The sequence below is a fragment of the Eleutherodactylus coqui genome, chromosome 8, assembly GCF_035609145.1.
Source record: "Eleutherodactylus coqui strain aEleCoq1 chromosome 8, aEleCoq1.hap1, whole genome shotgun sequence".
NCBI lineage: Eukaryota > Metazoa > Chordata > Amphibia > Anura > Eleutherodactylidae > Eleutherodactylus > Eleutherodactylus coqui.
Window position 1 is genome coordinate 55,388,790 of NC_089844.1, and position 25,957 is coordinate 55,414,746.

Here is a 25,957-nt window from a genome sequence, read left to right on the forward strand (position 1 = left end):
TTAGGCTGGGTTCATACAGGGCGGATTTGCCGCGGAAATTCCGTCCTGAATTTCCGCCTGTGGCCGCTAATCCTGTCCTTAGCCACCCGTGTGTATGAGATTTGTCTCGTCCACATGGGGCGGCCAATCCGTCGAGGCAAAGTTGGCATAAGCTGGAGCTGATTCCCCGGCCGCAGCATGTCGATTTTAATTTTTTTTCCGTTGCAACCGCACTGCTCTCTGTGGGAGCGCCGGCCGCAATGGAAAAGCATGCGGCCAAGCCGCTTCAAGACCCACGGCAAAGTGCCACGGGTTTTGAAGCAGCTCTTTCCCGGAGGAAATCTTGTCTGGATTCCGCCCTTTGGAAACCCAGCCTTACGTGTTTCGAGCTATATAATCCTAGCTCTTATGGTCTTTTTAGATTTAGAACATTTTATTTTTGATGGATAAATTCATACAAAAACTCATTTTAAAACAGAAGATGTGAATCGCTATTTGGATTTCAACAGCTGTCATGCTAAAACGTTGAAGCTGAATATCCCCTACGGCCAATTTTGTAGGATTAGAAGAAACTGCACATTGCAGACTGATTTTATTGAACAATCAAAGATTTTGAGGAGACGTTTTAGGGAAAAGGGATATCCAAAAGCCCTGGTTTCATCAGCTATACAGGACGCGCAACAAAAGAATCCAGCCATTCATCAAAAATGAAATAATGTTGAAAGAAACAAGAATCCTTTATTTATAACTTGTTACAACACACAACATTCTTGCCTAAAAAGATCTTATCTAAGCACTGGGGAATGCTTCAAGGTGACCCCTTTCTTTTTAAATAGATTTTAAATCAACCACAGATAATATTCCGCAGGAACCTAACTTTCCAAAGTATTACAGCACCCTCACAACCTCAAAAAAATAGGATGGGGACCCCATTTGCCGTATCCAATATATGGGGTAAAAGCATTCATGGTGTTTTCTGGTGCTGAGTGAGAAATAATAAGTGTTGGACAAATACCAGCCACAATAAGAAAGAGATACCATGTACGAGTATTAACTGTGACTCCAAATATATCATCTATTCATTTGAATGCCCTTGTGGTCCTAGATAAATGAGTCACAGAATAAATGCTCTGCATTCACTGAATGGCCGAGCGCTGCCTGTGATTGGCTGAGCGCTCAGCCAATCAGATACAGCGCTTTCAGCAGGTGGGGATTTGAAATTCCCACCTGCTGAAAGAGCTTCAGAGCAAGGCAGGGAGACAAGCGGCTAGACACGCTTGAGCCCTGACAGTGGCGGAGAGGTAAGTATATAGATTTTTCCTTTTTTTTTTTTTTTTACACATGCTAGGGATGATTTTCAGGGAAGGGCTTATATTTCAAGCCCTTCCCCGAAAATCACTGCAGGGGTTGCCGGCAGTCTATTGCCGGCAAAAAAACACCTGTCATGAATTTGTTATGTAACTAAATTGGAAGGTGTAATAGGAATACACATTGGAACTAATAAAGCTGCTGTTATTATATTAATCCTTGTATATTCGGTACGAACTGAGGATGTTCTAGTACACATGTATCAGCACTACGCTGCATATTATACAATGACCATTATCACTTACAAGCAAGCTAATATATGACTATAATAAAAAGAAAAATGGTGCTGGTAATGATATCCCCTGATAGCAATATGATGTTTGCTGAGATATTAGAAGAAGCTATGTTGTTGTGTGAAGTATCTAGAATGGAAATGGAAGAGATCGTCTCTGCGTTACATAGAAATGAGCCCCTGCAGCTCACATAGCAGAAACCATATAAGCCCATGTATAACCACGCACACTGGGATACTAACCACAACATTGTTCAACAGGAAGCCTCTGTTTTGAGAATTTGCAAAAAATGTGAGCCTGCAGTACAAAAGCGGTTTAATTTAATTATAAGCCTTTCTGGCATGATTTATTGTAGCAAGAATATAGCATGCTTTACTGGATAACAGACCCATTTTCTGTAATCAGTAGCTGGGCTGATCTACAATCCCCCAATAATTTACAGATAACTGCATCTCATTTGGAACCAAAATAAATAGTGTATTTTGCTTTGCAGGCCAAGATTTATTTTTAACCCCTTGGTGACCAAGCCTGCTTGATGACCAGGCCAAATTTTCGAACTCTGACATGTGTCACTTTAAAGATTAAATAAGGGAGATGGAAGAATACCTCCACAGCGCCACCTATTGGAAGACAGCAATACCTAAAGTCAATGTTAGACTCTTTATACAAGCCTTGCAACAATGACCAGGAATTGAAAGCAAAGTCAGAGCCCATGCACAGACAGCTGTTTCAGGGTTTTTGCCCTTCATCACTGTGCAGTAGGATTCTGACTTTGCTAGAGAGAGGCCTATGGTGTGGGTCAGAAACACTATCTTTTCTCCCCAGGGAGAGCACCTAGACAGTGCACCTAAACAATGCCCAACACTCGTCCCCGCACATACTCGCTCCCGTGCTGTTGCATAGGAGCTAGTATTGCTGACTCACAGCAGGGAAGCTGCAGGAAATTTCTCTCCTCGCGCTCCCTCACCCCTCTCCATTGACTTAACATAGTGGCTGTTCAGTATTGAATGGTTGCTTTCTACACCGAATGATCAGCGATCAGCTTATTGTCCATCGTTTATGCTGCATAAACGATGGACGATGAGCTGAACAATGAGCATTCAGTGTAAACAGCAGCCGTTCACTACCGAACGGCCATTATGTTAAGTGAATGGAGAGGGGCAGGCGAGTGTGAGGAGAGAAATCTCCTGCAGCCTCCCCACCCCCCTGCTGGCCACTCTGTGAGTGAGCCAGAGCTACTAGCTCCCATGTAACAGAACCCCCACAAGTGACCCCATTTTGAAAACCAGACCCATTAAAGAATTCATCTAGGGGTGTACTGCATATTTAGACCCCACAGTTTTTGAATGAATCTAAGAAAAGCAGAATTAAAAAAATAAAATTTTCATTTTTTTTTGGCAATTGTGTAATTTTAAAAGCATTTTTTGTACAGCACACATATGAATGACTACTTGCATCCCAAAATGGATACCCTTATTTTTCCTGTGTTCAGAAACATATCCATTGTAACCCCAATCTGCTTACAGGACACATGGCTCGGCCTGTAATGGAGGGAAGACCCTGTGGCTTTCAGGGCCCAACTGAATAAATTCCAGGCCCCATTGCTCACTTTTAGAACCATTAAGGTGCCAAAATGATAGAAAGCCCCTCACAAGTGACCCCTATTTTGAAATCTAGACCCGTTAGCCCATTTATCTAGGGGTGTACTGAGCATTTTGACCCGACACTTTTTTGCAAAAATTATTATAAAGCAGGTGAAAAATAAATAAAATAATTTTTTTTCACAAATGTCACTTTCATGACAGTTTTCTTTGTTTCAAGCAGGGAAAACTGGGGGGGTCGCACCCCAATTTGTATAGCACTAGTTCTTCTGTGTTCAGCAATATCCCTATTTTAGCCCCCATCTGGACACATGGCTAGGCCTATAATGGAGGGTATAGAAAGCCTTAAAATATAACTGTTAATGAATAAATATTTAAAACTACAGTGCTGAGAACAAACACACATACATATATAGATCTGAATCATGGCTAATAAATATTTATAGAGGGGGAGTGTATCCTCTCTTGAGCCAATCAGGGGGCAGGCTGAGCCAATCAGGGGGCAGGTCTGACTCACACCCCCTTCACACCCACTGTAGGCCGCGCTGAACTCCGTCTGCCGGGACAAGGTAAGTATATATATTTTTTTTATTTTTACACATTTCTGGATGAATTGCAGGGAAGGGCTTCTATATTTAAGCCCTTCCCGACAATTCATCCCGCGCACGCCGGCAGCCCATTGCTTTCAGTGGAACCGGCTATAAGCATGTAACCCAGGAGAAGTGGCAGCGGAGTGTCATGCAGGCAGTGATTGTGCTTTGTTGGAGGTAGTGTGGTGCTTAGCTAAAGTATGCCTTGCTAATGAGGGTTTTTCAGAAGTAAAAATTGTTGGGAGGGGGGGGCCCACTCTTGCCACTATTGTGGCTTTATAGTGGGACCTGGGAACTTGAGATGCAGCCCAACATGTAGCCCCTCGCCTGCCCTATCCGTTGCTGTGTCGTTCCCATCACTTTCTTGAATTGCCCAGATTTTCACAAATGAAAACCTTAGCGAGCATCGGCGATATACAAAAATGCTCGGGTCGCCCATTGACTTCAATGGGGTTCGTTACTCGAAACGAACCCTCGAGCATCGCGATAATTTCGTCCCGAGTAACGAGCACCCGAGCATTTTGGTGCTCGCTCATCTCTATTACTGATCTTTAAACATTGGCAAGATCAAACTACTGGACTTGTACCTCCCAAGAAAGTCTCTAGACCCCCACCTAATTGATAATGTAACACAGAGGTCCCAGTCCTTTTGTGGCTAGCAAGTCTCTTTCAGACCGGAAAGGTAGTATCGAACCCAAGTGAACAGTAAGCAAGAAAAATGTATTAAGGTATGATACAATGATATAGCTTCTACTCTAGTGTTTACTGTCTGTTATATGGGTTTTGATCCTAGGGCCAAGCTGTAGGATTGCTATGAAACCCCGGTACCACTTCTGCACAATAGTATCTGCAGCTGCCAACAGCTGGTGAGCCACATGTACGATGCACAAAAGCCACACGTCCCCAATCCACTGGTTGAAGAACACTGCCATAGTGAAATCCCTAGATAAAACAACGTAGCAAAAACACCAAAATCCAGATGTATCATTTGCATTTCATTGCTAATTGAATCAGGCAGCCATCTCTATATATCATGGGATAGACGTAAATAGTTGGAGCATAATAACCAATCTGAGATCTTCCAACACAGCAGAGGATATATCCTCCCAAGTACCTCCATACTTGCATAGGGTAATACAGCAATGTGTAAGATAGGCAGAGTAGGAAATTCACCTGAGCAGGTGGATGCAGTCAAGAATAACAACCCTTCTGACGGGGAGATAAAGCTTACGTTGATTCTATATTGCAAAGAGTTTTTTAAACATCCTGTCTTGAAGAGGTAGGAGAGAAAAGCAACCTGTATCAGAGAGAAGTGAGGGTGCCATAGGAGGTGCCCTATAGAAGCTGCATGAGCTGCCTATGTAGTATGTACATCCTTGACATGTGTCCAATTAGATTGCAGCAACAGGAGCTACTATGGGAATGTAACTGGAAAATAATACAAGGAAGGACAAAGCAGACCCCTCCATAATGTCAGGGTGGAAGTAGAGCTAAGTGAGGCACACACGTCAACAACCACAGCAGCTAATATAATAAACCTGATCCAAGACTGTGAAAGTAAAGTAAAACTGACCTTGGGTGAAAATGAATAGTATTACAGAAAATACATCATTCAGAAATGGGTAGTGTACGCTTTACTGCATCAGGACATTATAATTTTCCATGGCTCACATATTGGTCTATTATCAGATCATCAATGTGTGACTATAATGGTGACATATGTAAGTGGTTATATTATTAGAGAGAAAGGATAAGTATATTGGAGAAACCTGTACAATTGAAAAGAGGCTATAGTACCCTATTAGGCCATCTCTAGCCTGCATACATGATGAGATTGATGAGATACGGTGGGCGAGGAAGGCATACAGTCTCCATATGTTATCCTACAGCACATTTGACCACAGATGTTGCCAACTGGGCCTCTGGACCCTGCACATTCATACGCTGCCGAAGCTGGCATCCCAGCAGGTCCCATGAATGCTCAATCAGTGATAAATCTGCAGGCCAAGGAAGTGTGGCAACCTGGCAGAGGCATTCCTGGGAGACCCTTGCTTTGTGCAAGCATTATCCTGATGCCCGTTGGAAGCCGTGCCGTGAGATGAAGCACATGTTGCCCCAGGACTTCGGCACATATCGCTGAGCTGTTATTGTCTCTACTAGGGATGACCGACTGGCTTATGCATGAGCTCCCTAGATCATCACACTAACAGTTGGGGCAGTGTGTTGCTCCATAGCAAGGGCAGGATTGAAGAGCTCACCACAAGGCCTCCATACTTAAACATGACCATCGTTGGCTCCCGAACAGAACCTAAATTTGCCACTGAAGATTATATGGTTCCAGTCCAGGTTTTTCATTCACTGCACCACTACAAACAAAAGCAGTACTATTGGGGTGTTAATGGCAGGACACTTAATGGGTGCCGTAACACCAAATTTCCTTCTGTAAGCGCCTGGAAATGGTACGGGCTCAGAGACAGGGTTCTGAAATGAAGGTGCCACCTGTGTCTGGATGGTGGACAACTAAACTGTTGGATCTATTTGTGCAGGTCAGCAGATCAAACTATCCTTTCTACTGGTGGTCGGTCTGGGCCATCCAGAGCCTGTTTACCGTGTGTGTGTACCCTCGTGTAACCCCGGCTCCCAACACCTCTTGGTCAGAACAGCCTAGATGGTGAGCAAATCGTCGAATTGACTATGCTGCTTCTCTCTTTCCAATTAAGCCCCCTTTCAAAGTTTGTTAACTGGGCAAAATGTCTTCGAGTGCATTGTAGAGGCATGTCCAACAGTCAGCGATCTTTTAACAAGAGGTACACTACACAAATGGGACTTCTGAGAGCCTTTTTAAAAAGCAATGGGGAGGCACCTTTTCGGACTCTACTGGCAAAGCCCAGTGTCTAAACAGACCACAACTGCAATTACTTACATATCTGCCTGCGATATAACTGCACGACAGTTTTTGCAGCAAACCAACATTTCTATCTGGCTGCATAATTTGTTGTGTCAATGAGTGTAAGTGAAAAAAAATTGGCTCCCCAGAGGTGTCTGTAGACTTTAAAGTAATGACTGTAACAATAAGAGCACAATATTAGGGAATTGTTATTTATAAGTTCTCTAATGCATTATATTAATGCAAGAATTAAACTAAGTGCAGCGAGCGAGGTTGGGTTTTATTACTGCATTCATTTCTCCAGCCTTATATGTACCACCTGAAATGTAGGTCCATTTCTGCTACATTATGAGAACTGCGTGCAATTCAAATACTCAGCATGGGCCAAAAATCCAAGGACAAAAATGCAAATATGTTTCTGCTAGACGTGTCTGGCTTATTGTATAAAGGCCCTACAATTGTCACACAAATTAGCAGAAAAATATAGCAAGTAAGAGCATAACCAAATAAAGCAAATTAAGCTGTAAAGCATCACACAAGCATTGCTTCAGCAGGTGAGCAGAGGGCTACAGAGAGCTTATCAGACTCAAACCTTTTGATTGCGGAAGATCTTGGCTCCTGTTGTGAATCAACAGATCTTCTCCCTGGAGTTAGTTTCTCTGCGCTGTCCAGCAAGGCACTGAGTGCTACCCGTCGAAATACATTGCCATGAGCTTCTTTGATAAACTGTACCAGTTGACGAATATCACAGTACAATCCCTATGAAGAGGAAAACATATGACATGACCGTATCACCCAATGCGATAATGACATAACACAGTGCCTAAAGTGAAGCTTTATTGAGGAAAGTCACATTAGAAAGTTGCTAAACTTTTCAAAAAGTACATAATGATAAAGCTTTACTTTAACCCCTTCCTACTCATAATATACATGTAAGTCACAGGCAGGAGTTAGTGCAAGCTGCCATATAGCTAAGGCATGTCCAGAGTTGCCAACCTCATCTTGAGTTATTTCTGGACAACACAAGCAAAAAATCATGGACAACCCTGGCAGGGAATGAACTGGGACAGGATACACGCACTGCTTGTCCCATGAGCTCTGAGGTCTCGTCTGCTCTCAGATCTAGGCTCCCCTGTGCTGTGGAGAGACACTGATGTCTACAGGAGTCAGAGTGCCCCATAGAAGAAAATACTCTATATATGTCCATTTCTTTGGAAATTATATAGCCAGTATCACCAATACTTGGTAACACAAATAAATATTTTTCATTTTTAACAAAAGATCTTAAAGTATCTTATGTACATTCACCATAATGTGTAATTTTACATCTAATAGCCAGATAATTAGAATTCAGACTGTATGGACTGCAATGTCTGGTGTCCTAACTGCCGAGGATGAAGGGGTTGCAGCCCACTCATGCCCTGAAACCTGAGCCATAATAGATCCTCCGTCACTTATGAAAAGACCAGTACTATAGATGATGTGTGATAATTGGGGGTGCCAAAGGGCGTAACTAAAGGCTCAGGGGCCCTGATGTAAAGGGTGAGCTGGCCCCCCCCCCTCTATCTATATCTGTACCCATACCTAAACCACGCTGCACAGAGGCATAACTTAAAGCTTCTGGGCCCCAATGCAAAACCTGTAACAGGGCCCCCAACTATATATTTATTCATAGTACTGGGCTCCCTATATGGAGAAGAGAGGCCTTATGGGCCCACTAAGGCTCCTGGACCCGGGTGCAACCGCATCCCCTGCACCCTCTATGTTCTCCTCAGACAGGTCAGAGACAGGGTGCCAAGTCAGGCTGGCAACTCCAGCAGTAACAAAGTCAGCCCATCAATTCCTAACCAACCATCCGTTACTGATGATCGTCCAGCCTCCCATGCCAAGCCCAGGAGCAGAGTTTGCAGTGCATGGTCACCAGCCCAGTACTACCGAAAAGTGGCAGTCTAATGTCATGTAATTTAATCAAACCTTCTCCTTTTCCATACCAAGTCCAGAGTTCTGAGCCTGACCATCCTGCTGAGTTACTGCTGGTCTCCTCCTCCTCTTGACTGACGTCCTTTGTGCTCCCATGTCCACAGCACTGCCTCACACTCATACCACGCGGGAAAGTAACAGACAATTGTGATTGGGTGAGTGAAAAGTCTACCCTGTCCTGCATTCCCATCATTCTAGCAGCACTGGTTTCTTGCTGGCTTGTTTTTTCAGTTGCTTTGTTTGCTCTGCACACACCAATGCATCATAGACAGTATATTCTTCTGCCGGACATTAAGGACAGTGGAAAAAACATGCCTGTCCGAATTTACGGATGGTTGACAACTCTGGGCATGTCTTTAAGATGTCACCGCATCGTTGGACGCAGAGACATTGTAGAGACAGTGGCTGACACTGTTAGCAGCCAATCACTACAAGCTGCTGAGAGACCAGTCAGAGTGGTCCTGCCCCAGTGATCGCTGTGATTAGTTAGTCAGTGCTGAATGACCAATCACAGTGCTGATAGGAGTAAAACAGACTGTTTACCTCAGAGGCCCGCTCTCAAACTATCACAGTGATCACCCTTCCCAGTGATTTGCAAAAAAATCTTTAACAGAGTCGGCTTCACGTGAAGTAATTCTCTTTATTGACATTTCTTTAAAACAGAGACATGACAAACTCCAAAAGTGACAGACATGTTTCGGCTGCAAAACAGTCTTTTTCACAGCTGATACCAGTGATCACCTGTACTGTGGTCATCCACCGAGCAATTGTCTGTCCCGTGGTCACCCACCCAATGATTGCCTGTCTCGTGGTCATTCACTAAGAGATTGGCTGTCCCGTGGTCACCCACCAAGCGATTGCCTGTCCCATGGTCACCCACCCAATGATTGCCAGTCTCGCGGTCACCCACCCAGTGAATAATTTTTTGTGCAGAGTTTATACATCCTAATATAAACTCTAGAATGCACTGTGATCCAGTAAATAATTTTTTACTCCGTTTGTACGTCATTATACAAACTAGAACCCACTATGCTCTATTAAGTATTTTTTTATGCAGTTTGACCTGTCTGATTAAGTCCTCAGGCCGTATAGTGCTATGCGTAAAACAATGGTCTGATATAAGAAATTGGCTGTGCGCATCCTATAGGTGGCGCTGTATAATGCATATGTGCTACATCAATACACAGGCCAGAGGGGGACCTTTCTAAAATTCCTGGAGGAGGCCATCAAGGGGACCAGAAAGGGAGGGGGGATCCAGTACTTTTGGAAACAAGGCCATATGCATAGTTCCAGGGAAACACTTTCCAAGTAAAATTCCCTCCACTGGTAAGAAGAGAAGGGCCCAAAAAGTATAGTACAAAAGGAGGGATAAGGAAGAACACAATATATCAGTGAAATCTGCCCCACACAACTCGGCTGGTGCATAAAACATTTTTTTCAAAATATTTCACACATCCCTGGAATTTTAATTCTATAATTTTGTTGAACCGACCTTTCATGATTTACCCTGATGTGCTTTGCACAGTTTATACATTTAAGCCACATGCCGCTTCTTCCCTTCTGAACCCTGCCATTTGTCCATGCAGCATTGAACCACCTTTTTATGATTTACTCTGATGCATTCCACACAATTGATGCTTAAAACGCCATGCCACTTCTTCCTTTCTGAGCTTAGCCATGTGCCCCAAAACAGGTTATGTCCACATAGGGAGCATTTCTGTACTCGGGAAATATTGGGTAATGCATCGTGGGGTGCTTTTTCTTCTGTTGCCCCTCTCTATGTATCATTAGAAAAAATTGAGTTTTTCATTTTCATGCCCCAACCTTAACAAATGCCACCAAATACCTGTGGGGTCAAAATGTGCACTACACCTCTTGATGAATTCACTGAGGGGTCTAGTTTCCAAATTACTTCTCAGGGGTTTCTACTGTACTAGTAGATCAGGAGCTCTGCAAACACAACATGGCATCTGAAATCTGTTCCCAAAATCTGCATTCCAAAAGCCAAATATCATTCCTTTCCCTCTGAGCCCTCCTATGTATCCAAAAAGCCGTTAATGTCTACATATGGAGTATTTCTGTACTCAGGATAAATGGGGTAACACATTGTCACATTGTGGGATGCTTTTTCTCCTGTTCCTTCTCGTAAATGGGAAACATTTGGGGATAAACCTACTTATTATAAATTTTCATTTTCAAAGCTCAATTCTAAAATACCCATGTGGAAAAAATGCTCCTTATACCTCTTGATAAATTTACTGAGGGGTCTAGTTTTCAAAATTGAGTAATTTGGGGGGGAAGCCTTTTTATGTTTTGGCATGTTATGACCTCTGCAACCCTGAAATAGTGACTGAAAATAGTCTTAATAGAAAGAAACCGCCAAAATCAACATTTGTACCTGTTCTTTGTGATATTGTCAAGAAATTCCCTGCCAACCCAACCCTTATAGTCAAAGTAAACTTTATTCACTTGTTGAATGTGTTTGGGAAATATTTATCTTTATTTTAGAGACATGTCCAGTTTTACAAAATGTTAGAAAGTTCTATCAGTGGCGTTGTATGTGCAATGCACCTGGCCCATCTCAAGTCTATGTGATCTTCTGAGTTTCAGAGGGGAAAAGCCCATGGACTACCACCAATGATATTCATAGATATTTTGGAATGGATTTAAAAGAAATGAATTAAAATGCATTTTTTTACTAATCACCTTGATAAGCAAAATAAAATTATAACTAGTTATGAGCAAGCATACTCGCTAAGGGCAATTGCTTGATCAAGCATTGCCCTTAGCGAGTACCTGCCCGCTCAGGAGCAAAGATTCGGCTGCCGGCGGCGGGCAGGGAGCGGCGGGGGAGAGCGGGGAGGAACGGAGGGGAGATCTCTCTCTCCCTCTCTTCCCCTCGCTCCACCCTGCTGACTGCCGTAACTCAACTGTCACCCGCACCGGTAGCCAAACCTTTTCTCCCGAGCGGGGAGATACTCGCTAAGGACAATGCTCGATCGAGCAATTGTCCTTAGCGAGTATACTCGCTCATCTCTAATTATAACCATAAAACAAACTCTGTTTTGCCAAAAATACCCCAAAATATAGGTCTCACAAAGTGGCTGATCATCTTACCAGGTTCTCAGGACTGTGCAGTTCATGGGTTGTTGAAGCACAGCGAGTGATCAGAGACTTAAACATGGAACTCACAATGATGCCCTCTACACTTTGATTTGTAGACTTATTGTCCATTGTTGCAAAATTGTTTCCAAACCCAGCTCTATCTGTAAATACACGGAGACGAGACATTATAATTAGCAATCGAATATATTTTTTGAAGATGGTATGACAAACAAAACACAGCATCACTAAGCAATCATTGATGGGAAAACTCAATAGAATACAATCACACAAATCTACATTCTCAGTTATGTGGTGAAATAAATGAAATTATTATTATTACTCCATACAGGCTAGAATTTAGTGTTGATTTTAGAAATCGGATCTTAATTTACTCTTACTGTCCGTTACTGGCTCCATACAGAATCCCAGAAGTGCATGGAGAAAGTCGACTACATTATTAAGGGAATCCTTATTTACATAATCTTTCATTGTTTGCCGGAATTGCACTTTATCCAGTTTATATAGTTTAGTGAGACAGCTTTGTGCCTGCAAAAAACAAGAGATGTAGTTAGCTATTTCACCACTAGAAGGCAGTAAATAATGTACATTCTATCTGATTGCAACCATGAACCAGGGTTGTGAAAGACAAATCTGCAGTGCATTCTCAATAATTGCATCTGAAGAAAAGAACACATTTCATTAAAATGTATAGATGGGAAGACTTCACCATCAGGGAATAGACCTCAAAATAAGTTAGCTCTTAGAAGAATAGCATGGCAGGGTTGTAATGATATATGCAATGTCTGCGTTTTTGTGGCTTTGGTTGACAGTAGAGAACTTAACGGAGTTGTTCCATCAAAACAACGTATTGCTTATTTGCAGGTGATCCTTGTCTGATCAGTGGGGATCTGACTGCTTGACTACTGGGACCCCCAGTGATCATGAGAATGGGGGTTCTCCAGTCCCCTGTATGAATGGAGCAGTGGTCGCATATGCACACTGCTGCTCCATTCATCTCTATAGGCTTGATAGAGATAGCTGAGCTCTTATATTCTGGTTATTCTCAACAACAGCCAGATGAGTGCTCCACTTCATAATGATAAATCTGTCACTCCCAAAATTTTGCTTATGTTAAACTGTAGGTGTAAGCATCATACATTACATGACCCCCACAACTCATGAGTTCATCCCTCTCCTCATCTCAATACCAGACCTCTCATATAGTAATCCTCTCCCCACAACTCATCAGGCCCCTTGGTATAGTATAGTAATTTCCACATCCACAACTATCCTGCCAAGACTCTCATGAGGCACCTTAACCCCATGTTAGGTCATACTTAGGACATCTTCCCTTAGCTGGCATAGCTATAGAGGTCGCAAGGCTCACAGCTGTGACCGAGCACAGTGACTACTGCTGGCTGCTTGCCCTCCCCATTGGATAGGTGATAGAAGTGGGGCTCTGACTGCTAAGATGTCCAATGATCCTGAGAAGGAGGGGTCCCACGTTCTTTACTTATCACCCTTACAGGGTCACTGCACCCACCTGCAATGAATTAGAGAATCCATGGAGGACAGGGGATGGGGTCATACATTGACTTCAAGAGCACAAAGACAAATAGCCGAGTATAAATGCTTGGCTATCTCTGGCAGTCCCATTGAAGATGAATGGAGATGCACCGCACATGCTCAAACACTGCTCTATTCAATCTCCTCCTCACTGAGGGTGTGGTGAGCTCCTAGTAAGGAATAGAAGCGGACCTGGGACCCCCATTCTGTGGATAGGTAATAAAAGTTGATTTTGAGATAACGTAAGTTTTGGAATTCTGTATCTATGTACATCTGTATATGTAGTAAGCTTGGTTCTGTTATTGTATCTCTATAGTAAGTTTGGTTCTAGTATAGTATTTATGTAGTAAGCTTGGTTCTGATCCTCGTGTCTGACTTATCCGGCAGCTGTGAAGAGCAATTGTGAAGAGGGCGGAGGCTGAACTATGGCACCAGGGCACATGAGCCTTTAGCTATACCTCTACTTCACTTTACCCCAGCGTTTGGTATTACCTGATACAGCACCATTTATATATCAGGTGACAGTATCCCCTCCATCAGTCCTCTCATACAGATGTATGTATCCGTAAATTTGCTTGATTTTTGTTAAGGGCTTCAATTTCTCAGGATACAAAATGGATACATTCTCACGCTATCCAATAAAATAAGATCTACATAACATGTATTTTTGTTTTCAACCCCTTAGTGAGGGCCCAATAGTCTTTTTACGTCCTGCCATTGCAGGATGTGTATGGAGGGAGATAGCGCCACTGTCTCCCTCTATACAGTGTGGGCGTCAGCTGTTTATTACAGCTGACACTCACGGGCAATAGCTGCAACCGGCCGCACGGCCGATTGCGGCTATTAGCCCTTTAAATGCCCCAACCGATGTTCGGGGGTCCCCTACGTTTTTCCCCGCGGTGAGATCAGGGGGCATATTAAATTATTCCACAAGACTTCTGCTCGATTAACAACCTGATTGGTTGTTTGGGTTGGCTGATACATAATTCCAGCAACCTGATTGGTTGTTTTGGTTGGCTGATTCACAGTGATTGGTTGCCAATCAGGTTGCAAACCGAGCAGGAGTCTTGTGGAAGAAGTTAATATGCGATTGGGGGAGCCGTGCAGGTGTCATGGCAGCCGGGGGCCTTCCGAAAGGCTTGGTAGGCTGCCTGTCAGAATCCAGTATGATGTAATGCTATAGCATTACATCATACTGCAGGAGCGATCAAAGCAACGCTGGTTGTGGTCCCCCCTAGGGACTAAAAGAAAGTGTAAAAATAAAAACAATAAAGTTTATTAATTATTAAAAAAAAGTAATAAAAGTTTAAAAAAACGGGAATTGTTTCTTACCGATAATTCCCTTTCTGGAAGACATCATGACAGCATACGCTGGAGGTTGCTCACCTGCTGAACTGAAGGGACAGGAAGAGGCAGAGTATAAAAAGAACCTCCCCTCCACCAACACCAGTGCGTTCCAAATGACCACAGTGACCAGCTATTTAACCAGAAGGTGTGTTTTTATTGACACACCTCAGAAGTCAAAGCATACACAATACCTCATGTGTTGGACAAACTAGGGTAACCATGTTGGTAAGGGGGGGGGGGGGGGGGAAAGCCCGTATGCTGTCATGATGTCTTCCAGAAAGGGAATTATCGGTAAGAAAAAATTCCCGTTTTCCCCATGACATCATGACAGCATACGCTGGAGGAATACCAAATAAGTGGCATGGGCTTTTTAGGGAGGGATTACGGCTTGGAGCACTTACTGAAGGATGCGTCCTGACTATATTTAAAGTCCAGCCTATAATGTTTAATGAAAGTATGGCCTGAAGTCCATGTGGCTGCGTTACAGATTTGCTCAATCGACTCGTTGAGTGGGCCTTCAATCCTTCTGGAGGGGGGATGCCCTTGGCCTTGTAAGCCTCCTGGATGGCTCTCCTGAGCCACCTGGCGATCGCATCTTATAAGCGGCCTTTCCTTTGGCCTGCCCCTGAAATTGAACGAAAAGTTTGTCAGACTTCCTGAAACTTTCCGTTGCCTCAAGGTACGCTAGTACCGCTCTTTTGACGTCTATATTGTGGAGCTTTTGTTCTTTTCCATTTTTGAAATTTTGGCAAAAGGCTGGAATAACTATTGGTTGGCCCTTGTGGAAATCTGACAATACTTTAGGCTGGAAGGACGGGTCTAAAGAAAAAACTATTTTGTCTGGGTGGATAGTCATATATGAAGCCCTTCGTGAGAGGGCCTGGATTTCCCCCACGCGTCTGGCCGACGTAACTGCCACAAGCAGGGCTACCTTGTACGTCAGCCAGGCCATGGATAGATCCGTAATCGGTTCGAATGGGGGGTCGCAGAAGGCCTGAAGGACTATGGTCAGATCCCAGGGTGGTGCCGTGGGCCGTGTGAATGGATGTAATCTGCTCGCCCCTCTAAGAAATCTCCTAATCCACCTGTGCTCCGCCAGCGCGAGATCGAAGAATGCCCCCAAGGCCGCAATTTGGACTTTGAGGGTATTCGGACTCAAACCTTTATCCAGGCCCGCCTGGAGAAAATCTAAGATTTTACGGACGTCTGGCTGGTCCAGCTGCTGGATGTCCTGGCCTAACCACTCCGAAAATTTTTTCCAGACTTTGGAGTAGATTTTGTGTGTCGAGGGTTTAAGGCTCTCGCTAATGGTGGAAATAACATTAGGGGAAGACCCTTCCCTAGGAACTTTACCCGCTCAAGCTCCAGGCCGTAAGCCTGAACTTGTGAACTTCCAGGTAAAGAAGAGGGCCCTGCGACAGTAGGTCCGGTCTTGTTGGAAGGTGGAAGGGCTCTCCCACTGACAGGGATCTCAGGAGGGGGAACCACGGTCTTTTGGGCCAATATGGTGCTACAAAAATTACTGTTAGGGTTGACTGCAGTAACTTCCTTAGCAGGAGCGGGATTAGTGGTAGAGGGGGAAAGGCATACGCTAGGTCCCAATCCCAGGGGTGAGAGAGAGCGTCCGTGCCCAAGGCCTGTTTCTCTGCGCCTCTGGAAAAGAAAAGCCGGCATTTGGTGTTTGCGCTTGACGCAAAGAGGTCTACTTCTGGTACCCCCCACTTCTCCACAAGAAGGCTGAACACCTCTGGATGGAGTTCCCACTCTCCTGGGTCCACTTTCCTTCTGCTTAAAAAGTCCGTGGCTGAGTTCTCGGCTCCTTTTATATGAAAGGCCGATAGGGACTTTGTTGTGCCTTCCGCCCATTGAAGGATCCGCCCCGCCAGTCGTTGTAGTGGAGGATTCCTGGTGGTACCCTGGTGGCAAATGAGTGATACTGTTGTCATATTGTCTGAGAAGATCCTCACATGCTTCGCCACTAACCGCGTTTGCAGGCTACGCAGGGATTTCCATACCGCTTTAAGCTCCCTAAAGTTCGATGAGCTAGCTTTCTCGTGAACATCCCAGGCCCCCTGTACATAACCGCCTTCAAAGTGGGCCCCCCACCCTTTGGCGCTGGCATCGGTCGTGATTATTACTGCCGGGTCCAAATTCCAATCGGATGCCTGAGACAGGTTGTCCGACGACACCCACCAACGGAGTGAAGCTCTGGCTTCCGCAGAAATAGGGATTGTCTGATCAAGCGAAGCCTGCAACTTGTCCCAATTCTGGAGAATTAGTGACTGGAGTCCGCGACTATGGAACTGGGCCCAGGGGACCACGCCGATGCACGAAGTTATTAGTCCCAGGATCCGCATTGCGTCTCTTATCGTTACCCTATGTTTTTTTATAGAGGTTGGAACATTCCTCTATGATAAGATGTTTCCTTAGGGGAGGAAGGGACGAATTTTGTAGACTGGAATCCAGGATGACACCCAGGAATTTCTTCCTGGTTTCTGGCTCCATGTTGGATTTTGACTCGTTAATAATCCAGCCAAGCTCCTTAAATAATTGCAATGTGGACTCCAAGTGTGATCTCAGAGTAGACGTGGAATCTGCCACCAATAGGAAGTCGTCCAAGTAGGGGATGATCATGACACCCTGATTTCGTAAGAAGGCCACCATTTCTATCACGACCTTGGAAAAAATTTGCGGAGCCGAGGAGATTCCAAATGGGAGGCAGACGAACTGAAAGTGGCAGATTTCCCCCTCCACCCCCAGCGCAAACCACAGGAACTTTTGTGAGTTGGCGTAAATAGGGATGTGAAAATAGGCATCCTTAAGGTCTATTGTAGCCATTACGTTATCTCTGGCAATTAAAGGAGTTGCAGTTCTAATGGTTTCCATTTTGAATTTCCTATATTCAATGAATCTATTCAGTTGTTTGAGATTGATAATGGTGCGGTGGGAGCCATCTGGTTTGGGAACCAGAAAGAGGGGGGAATAGAAACCTTTTCCCTGTTCCTTCTTGGGGACCGGGATAACCGCGCCGAGACCCTGCAGGTTCCGTACGCCCTCCAACAGAGCCTGTTCTAGGCCTAGAGACTGGGTTGGGGTTATCATAAATCTGTCCGGGGGGCGGGATAGTAGCTCGATCCTGTACCCCTCCGACACTAGGTGCAGTACCCACTCGTTAGTTGTAATACTACGCCAGCTATTGGAACAGCGAGCCAGTCTACCCCCTACCGGGCCCGAAAGTATGGGCTGAGGGACAAAAGTTAAAGTCTTACCCCTTCCGCCCTTCAGATAAGACCATCTTCCGGTCTTCCCCTTCCCGGCGTACGTGGACGAGGGATGAGGAGTGAAGGGTCTCTTGGGTGGTCTGGTGGCAGGCAGTCCGTGACTCTTGTCAGCTGCTTTCTCCAGCAGACGATCCAGGTCTGGTCCAAATATGCGCCCGCCCCGGAACGGTAGGGTACATAGCCTATTTTTGGAAGCTGAGTCCCCCGACCACTCTTTTACCCACACTGCCCTTCTGGCGGTGTTCGATAGTGCTGCCATGCGGGCTCCGAAGCGGACTGTTTCCATTGAAGCATCCGCCAGAAACCCTGTTGCCATCCGTAGCAGAGGGATGCCACTTGCGAACTCCTCCCTAGGGGCTTTTTGGTCGACTAGGGCTGCGAATTGGTCCAACCAGATTGCCATGGAACGAGCCACGGAAGTGGCCGCGATGTTGGATTTCATGATCAGACCGGAGGTAGACCAGGCTTTACGCATGGTTGTGTCCACCTTATGGTCCAACGGGTCCTTTAAGTGGGACGTATCCTCAAAGGGTAATCCGGACTTTCTGGATACCATGGCAATTGCCGCATCGACTTTTGGTATCTCGTCCAAAAAGGACACCTCATCTCCCGGAAATAAAAGGCGTTCTTTGAATTCCCTAGGAATTAGCGGAGCCTGATCCACGCCCTCCCACTCATTTAGAATCAGCTGCTTGAGCGTGGCGTTTACGGGGAATGAAGATTTCCGTTGTGGGAGTAACCCCGCGAACATATCCTCCTGGACTGTGCGGGGTTGCTGCACGTCTTCCTCCACCTGCATGGTTCTGCATAAAGCTTTTAGCAGTTGATCCATGTCTGAGGTAGAGAAAAGATATTTTTTGTCCTCCTGCGTCACTTCCCCGTCAAAATCCATATTTTCCGCTATGTCGGAGTCGGACTCAGACACCGCCGGAACCGACCTGCGTGTAACCCCGGAAGGCCCAGGTTGGAGGTCCGAGAGGGAGGACTGCACTTCTTCCCGGACGACTGACCGAATTTCGGCCATAAGGGAAGTTTTTTCCTCCTGCATAACTTTTGCGGAACAGGCCACGCCCCCTTCGCAGGCCACGCCCCCTTTGCGGAGCGTCTGATGTCACTGCGCTGTATTCCGCCGCCCTGGAGCGCTCCTGTCGGCCCTGGACCCGGAGATGGCGGCCGCCGCCTGAAATGACGGCCGCAGTGGTGCCGGCAGCCCCTACTTGGACCCCAGCCCACGCAGTCCCCGGAAAGCGCCCAGATGGGGTCCTTCCCACTGGGGTTGCCGGGGCTGCCCAAAGAAAAATGCCGCCGCTTCGCCGGTAAGTCCTCCTCCGGCATGGGACAGCGTCGCTGGAGCTCTGCCGTTGCTGTCCTGAAGGGACAGGAAAAACACTGGTGTTGGTGGAGGGGAGGTTCTTTTTATACTCTGCCTCTTCCTGTCCCTTCAGGTCAGCAGGTGAGCAACCTCCAGCGTATGCTGTCATGATGTCATGGGGAAAAAAACCTTTTGCCATATTTGCAATTAAAAAAAATCTAAATAATAAAGCAAAAATAAGTTTTTTGTATCACTGTGTCTGTAAAAGTCCGATCTATCAAAGTAATGCATTATTTATCCCGCACTGGGAACGACGTCCGAAAAAAAAATAAAGAACGCCAGAAATGCGCTTTTTTGGGAACCCCATCTCCAAGAAAAAATGTAATAAAAAGTGGTCAAAAAGTTGTTTGTATTCAAAAATAGTACCATCGAAAACAACAGGACATACCGCACAAAATGGGCCCCCATATAACTATGTCGACAGAAAAATAAAAAAGTTATTGTGCGCAGAACAGAGACAGAAAATAATTTTAAAAAAAATATATCTTTAAAAAAAATAAAAATACAAGTACTAAGCAAAAAAAAAATATACAAGTTTGGTATCGTAGTAATCGTACTGACCCATAGAATAAAGTTATCAGGTCGTTTTTGTTGCAGTTTGTGCGCCGTGGAAACAGTACGCACCGAAAGATGGTGGAATGTCATTTTTTTCCATTTCTCTCCACTTAGAATTTTTAAAAAGTTTTTCAGTACATTATATGGTACAATAAATAGTATCAATGAAAAATACAACTCGTCTCACAAAAAACAAGCCTTCATACAGCAACGTCGATGGATAAATAAAGGAGTTTTAAAAAGAGAAGAGGAAAAAACGAAAATGGAAAAAAGCAAAAAAGCTCCGTCACTAAGGGGGTTAATATGGAAACCTAAGGTGATGGATGGCCAATGGAAAGCATCCATTGGCAGCACCTGTTGCAGGTATATGTGTTTTAACATGGAAGCTTATGTCATTTTGTGCCACTTTGAACACTGAGGTATCTGATTGGTTGCAGTAACCTGTAATATCCTGTACACGGGCTGACTGCAACTTGTAAACACTGTTACAGGGAAGATCGGCGCTGGTGCTATAGTATAGGGGTTCTTCTTATTTTTTCATATGGGAGGACAAATTTAAAAAAATAATATATATGGCTCGGACAACCGCTTTAAAAGAAGACCCATTCATAAGTTACATCATGTAATTGCTGGTCTGTGAGACATTGACCAATCGCTCTTAGCTACTGCAGAAGATAAGCTTTGATTAGCAGCTAATCTGGCTAGAAAGGTGACTACCCTGGCTGGAAAAACTGGAAGCGTGCTGGAAAACTTGATAGACATTTGGTGGCAAGTTCTCTGAATAGCTAAAATATGGCGTCAGTGAGGAGTCGGCAAAGGCAATGCATTATGGTAGTGGTGCAGCCGGTCTACATTACACATTTGACATTGTTTTTCGTGTTTGTAAAACTGAAGGAGCCCTTTGAAAAAGTTTAGCCATAATCAGAAAAAACAAAGAGTTTGAGGCAATTTTATTAGTACTGTCTAATTAGACAGTGCAAGCGTAAACAGAGCCTGTCATGTCCCTTCAGCACCATAAACTACGCTATGATGTGGTTAAGGAAGCCGGGTGATATATTTTTTATACTCACCAGCTCCTGCGATCCAGTGGTGTCCTCTTCTGAAGTTGACGCATAGCATGAAAATCTGACGCTTTTCAGAGGCCCGTGTGAGCGCTCTCCTATACAAGGCTACAACACATTATTTGGCTTAGTTTAGGCCATATTTTGCGCAAATATGGCACCATTTTGGGGGCACAAAATGTCATGTGGATGTGGCAAAAAAGTGTCCAAAGTGTCTAGCATGTTACCCAGTAAACTGGTGAATTTTCAATATTAAATATGCCCCTCTGTATTTTGTAACTGATGTCAGAGGGGTCTATAGAAGTTAAATAATACATAGAAATGATAATTACTGCTCCAGTCTATAACCAACCTGATTTCTCAGACGATCTCCAGACAAACCCCGATGACCCTCGCCACAGCCATATGCACAACCTAATGATTTCACCAGCTTGATGAGCATGGTCAGTGCCAACTTGTGGGTGGTTACTGGGACATTCTCATCCTTCTAAAACACAGAAAGTAAATGTTGGCTATTGCATGGGATAGAACACTATACATAGTATAAAGGTTTACAGAACAGCATAAATTCATATTACATGTACAGCAATTGTGTCGTATGAATATAGTATTTCCAATATTCATGATGTGTTACGGAAACACATGGTGGAAATATTACCACTTCTTCACTTCTTCTATTAATAATATAATTGCATGTCCAATGTTTTATATTTTGCTTTTGTTAATATCAATTCAATGACCATAATTACCTTTTCAGCTTTTTTCCCATTCTTGGATTGATCGTCACCACTCCCATCATCTCCTCCACCACCTCCACCTTCTGCTCCACTATTCGAGGCACCTCCAAAGCCACAGCTTGATCCTCGGGATGCCCCTTTCATCTGGAAGTTCCCTTCACTTTGCCTCTTTTCCCCACTGACTGGAGTTGGTCCTGATATAACAGTTGGTTCATTCTCCTTGTTTTCACTCTTTTTTCTCTTCTTCTCAACACATGGCACAACTCCTAGCTGAAGTAGACAGTCTACAATATTCAGGGCCACATCACAGATCCGGGAGCTGATATCATGGTTCAGAACAAGGAAAACGGCTTTAAGAACAACCTAGGAAGAAGTTAAAACATTGTGTCATTATAGTTACATAATTCGTCCATTACTGTGATGATACTGGAAATCACACATGTATCATACAACACCATATAGCTCTTCCTCCTGTGTATTTCACTTAGAAATGTGTTTCTCTTGGCCAAAATCTATACACTTAATGGCGACTTTATTAGAGACACCATCTAGAAGAGACTTTGGCCTTTAGAACTGCAACAATTCGCTGTGGCACAGATTCCACCAGAGGTTGAAATTGTTCTGCAGGAATACTGGCCCACGCAGAAGGACAGATTCTTGCATTTGCCACAAATTAGATGGATGTACGGACATGCTTTTAAAGGGATCGTCCATTCACGCTGCTTTTACCAAATTCTGACTCTCCCATCAGCATGGTATAACAGGAATCAGGATTTGCCTCAGCAGGTGATGTTTTTCCATTGCTTAGTGATCCAGTTTTTGCATTCCTTTGCCTACTGGAGTCTTGTCTTCCTGTTTCTCTTAGACAGGAGTGGCACTCGAACTCGTCTTCTGTTATAGCCAGTTTGTGCTAAGTAATGAGGAGTTGTGCATTGGTACACAGTAGTTGGAGCGCCAGCATTGTAATCTGCTGTTATTTGCTTGACTGTGCACCACCTGTTTGTTAGAACAATTCTTGACATCCTTCTCTGACCCCTTTTGTCAGTGAGTTGAGTTGCGTATATCCACAGGATCCTCATTCAATGGATATTTTTTCTTGACCACACCATTCACTGTTGCATGAGAAAACCCCACCAAGTTGGCAGTTTTTGAAATACTGCTCCCGGACAGTCTAGTACTGATGACCAGGCCTGATTAATGTTGCGGAGATTACTTAATTTTTCCATTCTAATATGGATTTACACCGAAATTGATCTATGGAAAATGTTCTCACGTGATTTTATACTGCACTCTGGGGTCACATGTCTAATTTCCATATAGGTAAGCTCCTATTGTGAAAGAGCAGATGTCTTTAATAAAGTGGCATTCAGTGTATATACAGTTGTCAAATTCATGGCAGGGCGAGCGGCACGTTTCGGTGTTTGTATTATACGTGTAAATAGATTTACTCCCTTACCGCTAAATCCAGCATCCCATTCTTGTGGACAAAGTTGTTGGTGCCATCTATATGGTCTGTGTCCTCCAGGCTGCTGTAGTTAATGCAGGAATCTGTTAGGCTGCGTGGTAGATTGGCACAGGCAAGAGGTTCATGTGGCATTTCAGGGATGGGCACTTGATTGCAGAGCTTTCTCATGTGATCAGCGAAAAAGTCAGCGTAGCCAACGTTGAATGATGCGAGAGTCGTGTTGAATGTGGCCACGGTTATGGTAGAAATTTGGGACCTCACTGAAAAGAATTAGAGTTTCTTTTGTGTTTTTCAATTCCAATTAACATTATCATTACTTAATATTCATAAGTATTCATACATACATAGCGTACCATCTTTCGAGGTGTTCTCTCCATGGCTGTTGGAGTGGTCTGGAAGATCACTTAGCAAGGTATGATGGGAATGAGAATGCCTTGTACTCAAACTTTCCATCTCAGTCGCCGTATCAGTGCTCCCACGCCTTGTAAATTTACCTATGGCAACATGAGATGTGATGGAATCTTTACAAGTATACCACATAATCTTACCATAGACCAAAGCATCATATTGCTAACAGTATAGTGCCATTGTATATAATAACTGTCATATGCTATTCCCAGCATAGTTGTATGTGTTCTATGATAAGTCCAGCCATGCTGGATTCACATATGTAATGTTTTTGCAAAACAGTATAAAAGAAATGTAAACAAGCTCCGATTGACATGCTTTATTGATTGGCACTCCTTACATTGGGCCAAGAATCGGCACATGTAAAAAAAAGACTAACTTTCACATTACCAACATTCATTTATGAAAGTAAGGGAAGTAATATCCAGCTTCACATAAATCATTAACCATGTAAGACCCAGATATTCATGGAAGAGACACAGATACTCATGGCAATGTAGTAACTTCTAAAACTGTCTCTTATCATTGTGATTGTTCAAAACTCAATGTTTTGACCTTCAGATCTTATATCCAACATAGCATACTTTATAAACTCACAAGTCTTACTTGTAAAAGAGGAGTAGTCCTTCCAAGTGGGCATGTCAACCAAGCGCTTCTGCACAACAGCTAAGCTAGCGGTAATCAATTCCCCATAACCTACCCCCCCACAGTAACATCCTCCACTCTTGCCCCACCAACTGCTACATACCCCATCTGCTGTTTCATTACAACTAGCGCCTGGAACGGCATAGGCTGGCTGGGTTTTGGTCTGCTTCTGAGTTGCCAGAAAGGCAGAATGGTGTCATTTTTTACTTTAAATCTACTCTTCTCAGCTGCACACCTACAACCTGTCCTAACGCTGCATATGGATGCAACAATCCTCAACAATATCCCACCATTCCAGAATAGCAGACATCTTCTCATAGTATAGGAATAAAGTTCTTCCCTGCTCCATTATCTTAGTTCTAAATTATAAACATGGAGCGGGGCTTTATGTGAAAAATGTGCAAACAGTTCTAAAACACATCTTTCACAAGGCTGACAAATGATAGCTTACAATATGGAGCCTACAGCTAACAAACTCACCTAATATTGTGGTTTGCCAGCCCCCTTTCTCAATAGTGCGCCTGTCCTCTCCAATACCAGAAAAACTCCCAAAGGAAAACGTACTGCGGGTTGGGGAAACATCCAAGTGGTCCTCGTGCAGCAGAAAGGGCATTCCTATCCTACGTTGCCGCTTCTTCCCTTGGTGGTGATATGGTATTGATCCCTTACGCTCTCGGTCATCTCTTCTGGTCCTGAGCTGCAGAAGCACAGATCATAGATGGATTTAATATAATACATTTGAAGTTGAGAATTTTTCAAAGTTTTTGTTTTTGTTTTAAAGAGTAGAATGCATTGACTGAAGATATCTTACCCTTTTGAAAATGTTGATTCCAATATCTGAGGAGAGATCTGGTATTGCAGCTCTTCGCAGATTGGTCAATGATACTTTGGCATATGGCTCTGTGCCCAACGTCCTATCCTCTTCATTACATTTGGTCATGTCCTTTAAGATAAAAATGACAGGAAAATCTGTATTCCTGTAAAGCTTTCATCAGTCACTTATTTGACTTAGGCCTCTCTCACACAGCTGCTTTTTTCAGCGTTTAGCGCTGCAAATGCTGTCAGAGGCTCCCATTGCTTTCAATGGAGCCTCTCAGACAGCCGCTCGATTGCAGTGCTGGAAAGTGCTGCAATTTTTAAGTGGAGTCTGTTCTATTTTTGGGCATTTAGCGCTCCTCAATGATGAAGAGTGCTAAAAGCCGGTGTTGGCCGCAGCACGGCTGCGGCTAAAAACTGAAGTAAAAAGCGGCAAAGCACTGCAATTTAAATCGCAGCATTTTGCCGCGTTTATGTGTGAGGGAGGCCTTAGATTGTGTTTACATGGGGCGAAAATGCTGCAGAATGTATTCTGAATCATTTTAGCATCCAAAATAGAGTCAAAATCCACACCAGTGGTGCGAATTTAGACTGGAAATCAGCTGCAGAAGATACAGCGCTCATCTTCAAAGTCTTCGGCTGTCAGTGCTTCCTTCACCTAGTACCTGGCGGCCTCTAGTGAGCACAGCCAGGTACTGCGTGAAGCAGTGCACTGACAGCCGAAGATTTTGTAGGTGAACTCTGCATCTTCTGAAATCAGCTGCGGGTACAGTGCAGATTTTGATTCTGTTTTGGATTTGGAAATGTTGCAGAATTTGTAGCGGAATTTCCGCTGCTGACATTCCACAGCATTTCCGCCACATGTAAACACACCCTTAAAAGGGTTTTCCAGGCAATTGTTATTGTTGACTTATGCTCATTGGCAGTCATCAATAGCTGATTGGCTGGGGTCTGCCACTTG

At 44.1% G+C, this 25,957-nt stretch overlaps 1 protein-coding gene across 3 annotated transcripts in view; it reads right to left on the bottom strand.

Moving 5' to 3' along the window:
• Positions 1-25,957, bottom strand: part of UNC80 (unc-80 homolog, NALCN channel complex subunit) — a 207,461-nt gene that overhangs the window by 166,618 nt on the left and 14,886 nt on the right. For 2 of the 3 annotated variants that reach the window (XM_066575640.1, XM_066575639.1), the window contains exons 9-18: positions 24,992-25,123; positions 24,661-24,877; positions 23,481-23,621; positions 23,119-23,387; positions 21,675-22,025; positions 21,278-21,409; positions 20,635-20,649; positions 12,142-12,289; positions 11,756-11,904; positions 7,251-7,417 (exon numbers count right to left, since the gene is read on the bottom strand). In XM_066575640.1, coding sequence (XP_066431737.1) covers positions 7,251-7,417; positions 11,756-11,904; positions 12,142-12,289; positions 20,635-20,649; positions 21,278-21,409; positions 21,675-22,025; positions 23,119-23,387; positions 23,481-23,621; positions 24,661-24,877; positions 24,992-25,123 — 1,721 coding nt within the window. The remainder of the gene's footprint in view (positions 1-7,250; positions 7,418-11,755; positions 11,905-12,141; positions 12,290-20,634; positions 20,650-21,277; positions 21,410-21,674; positions 22,026-23,118; positions 23,388-23,480; positions 23,622-24,660; positions 24,878-24,991; positions 25,124-25,957) is intronic. The other variant, XM_066575641.1, reaches the window with a different exon arrangement.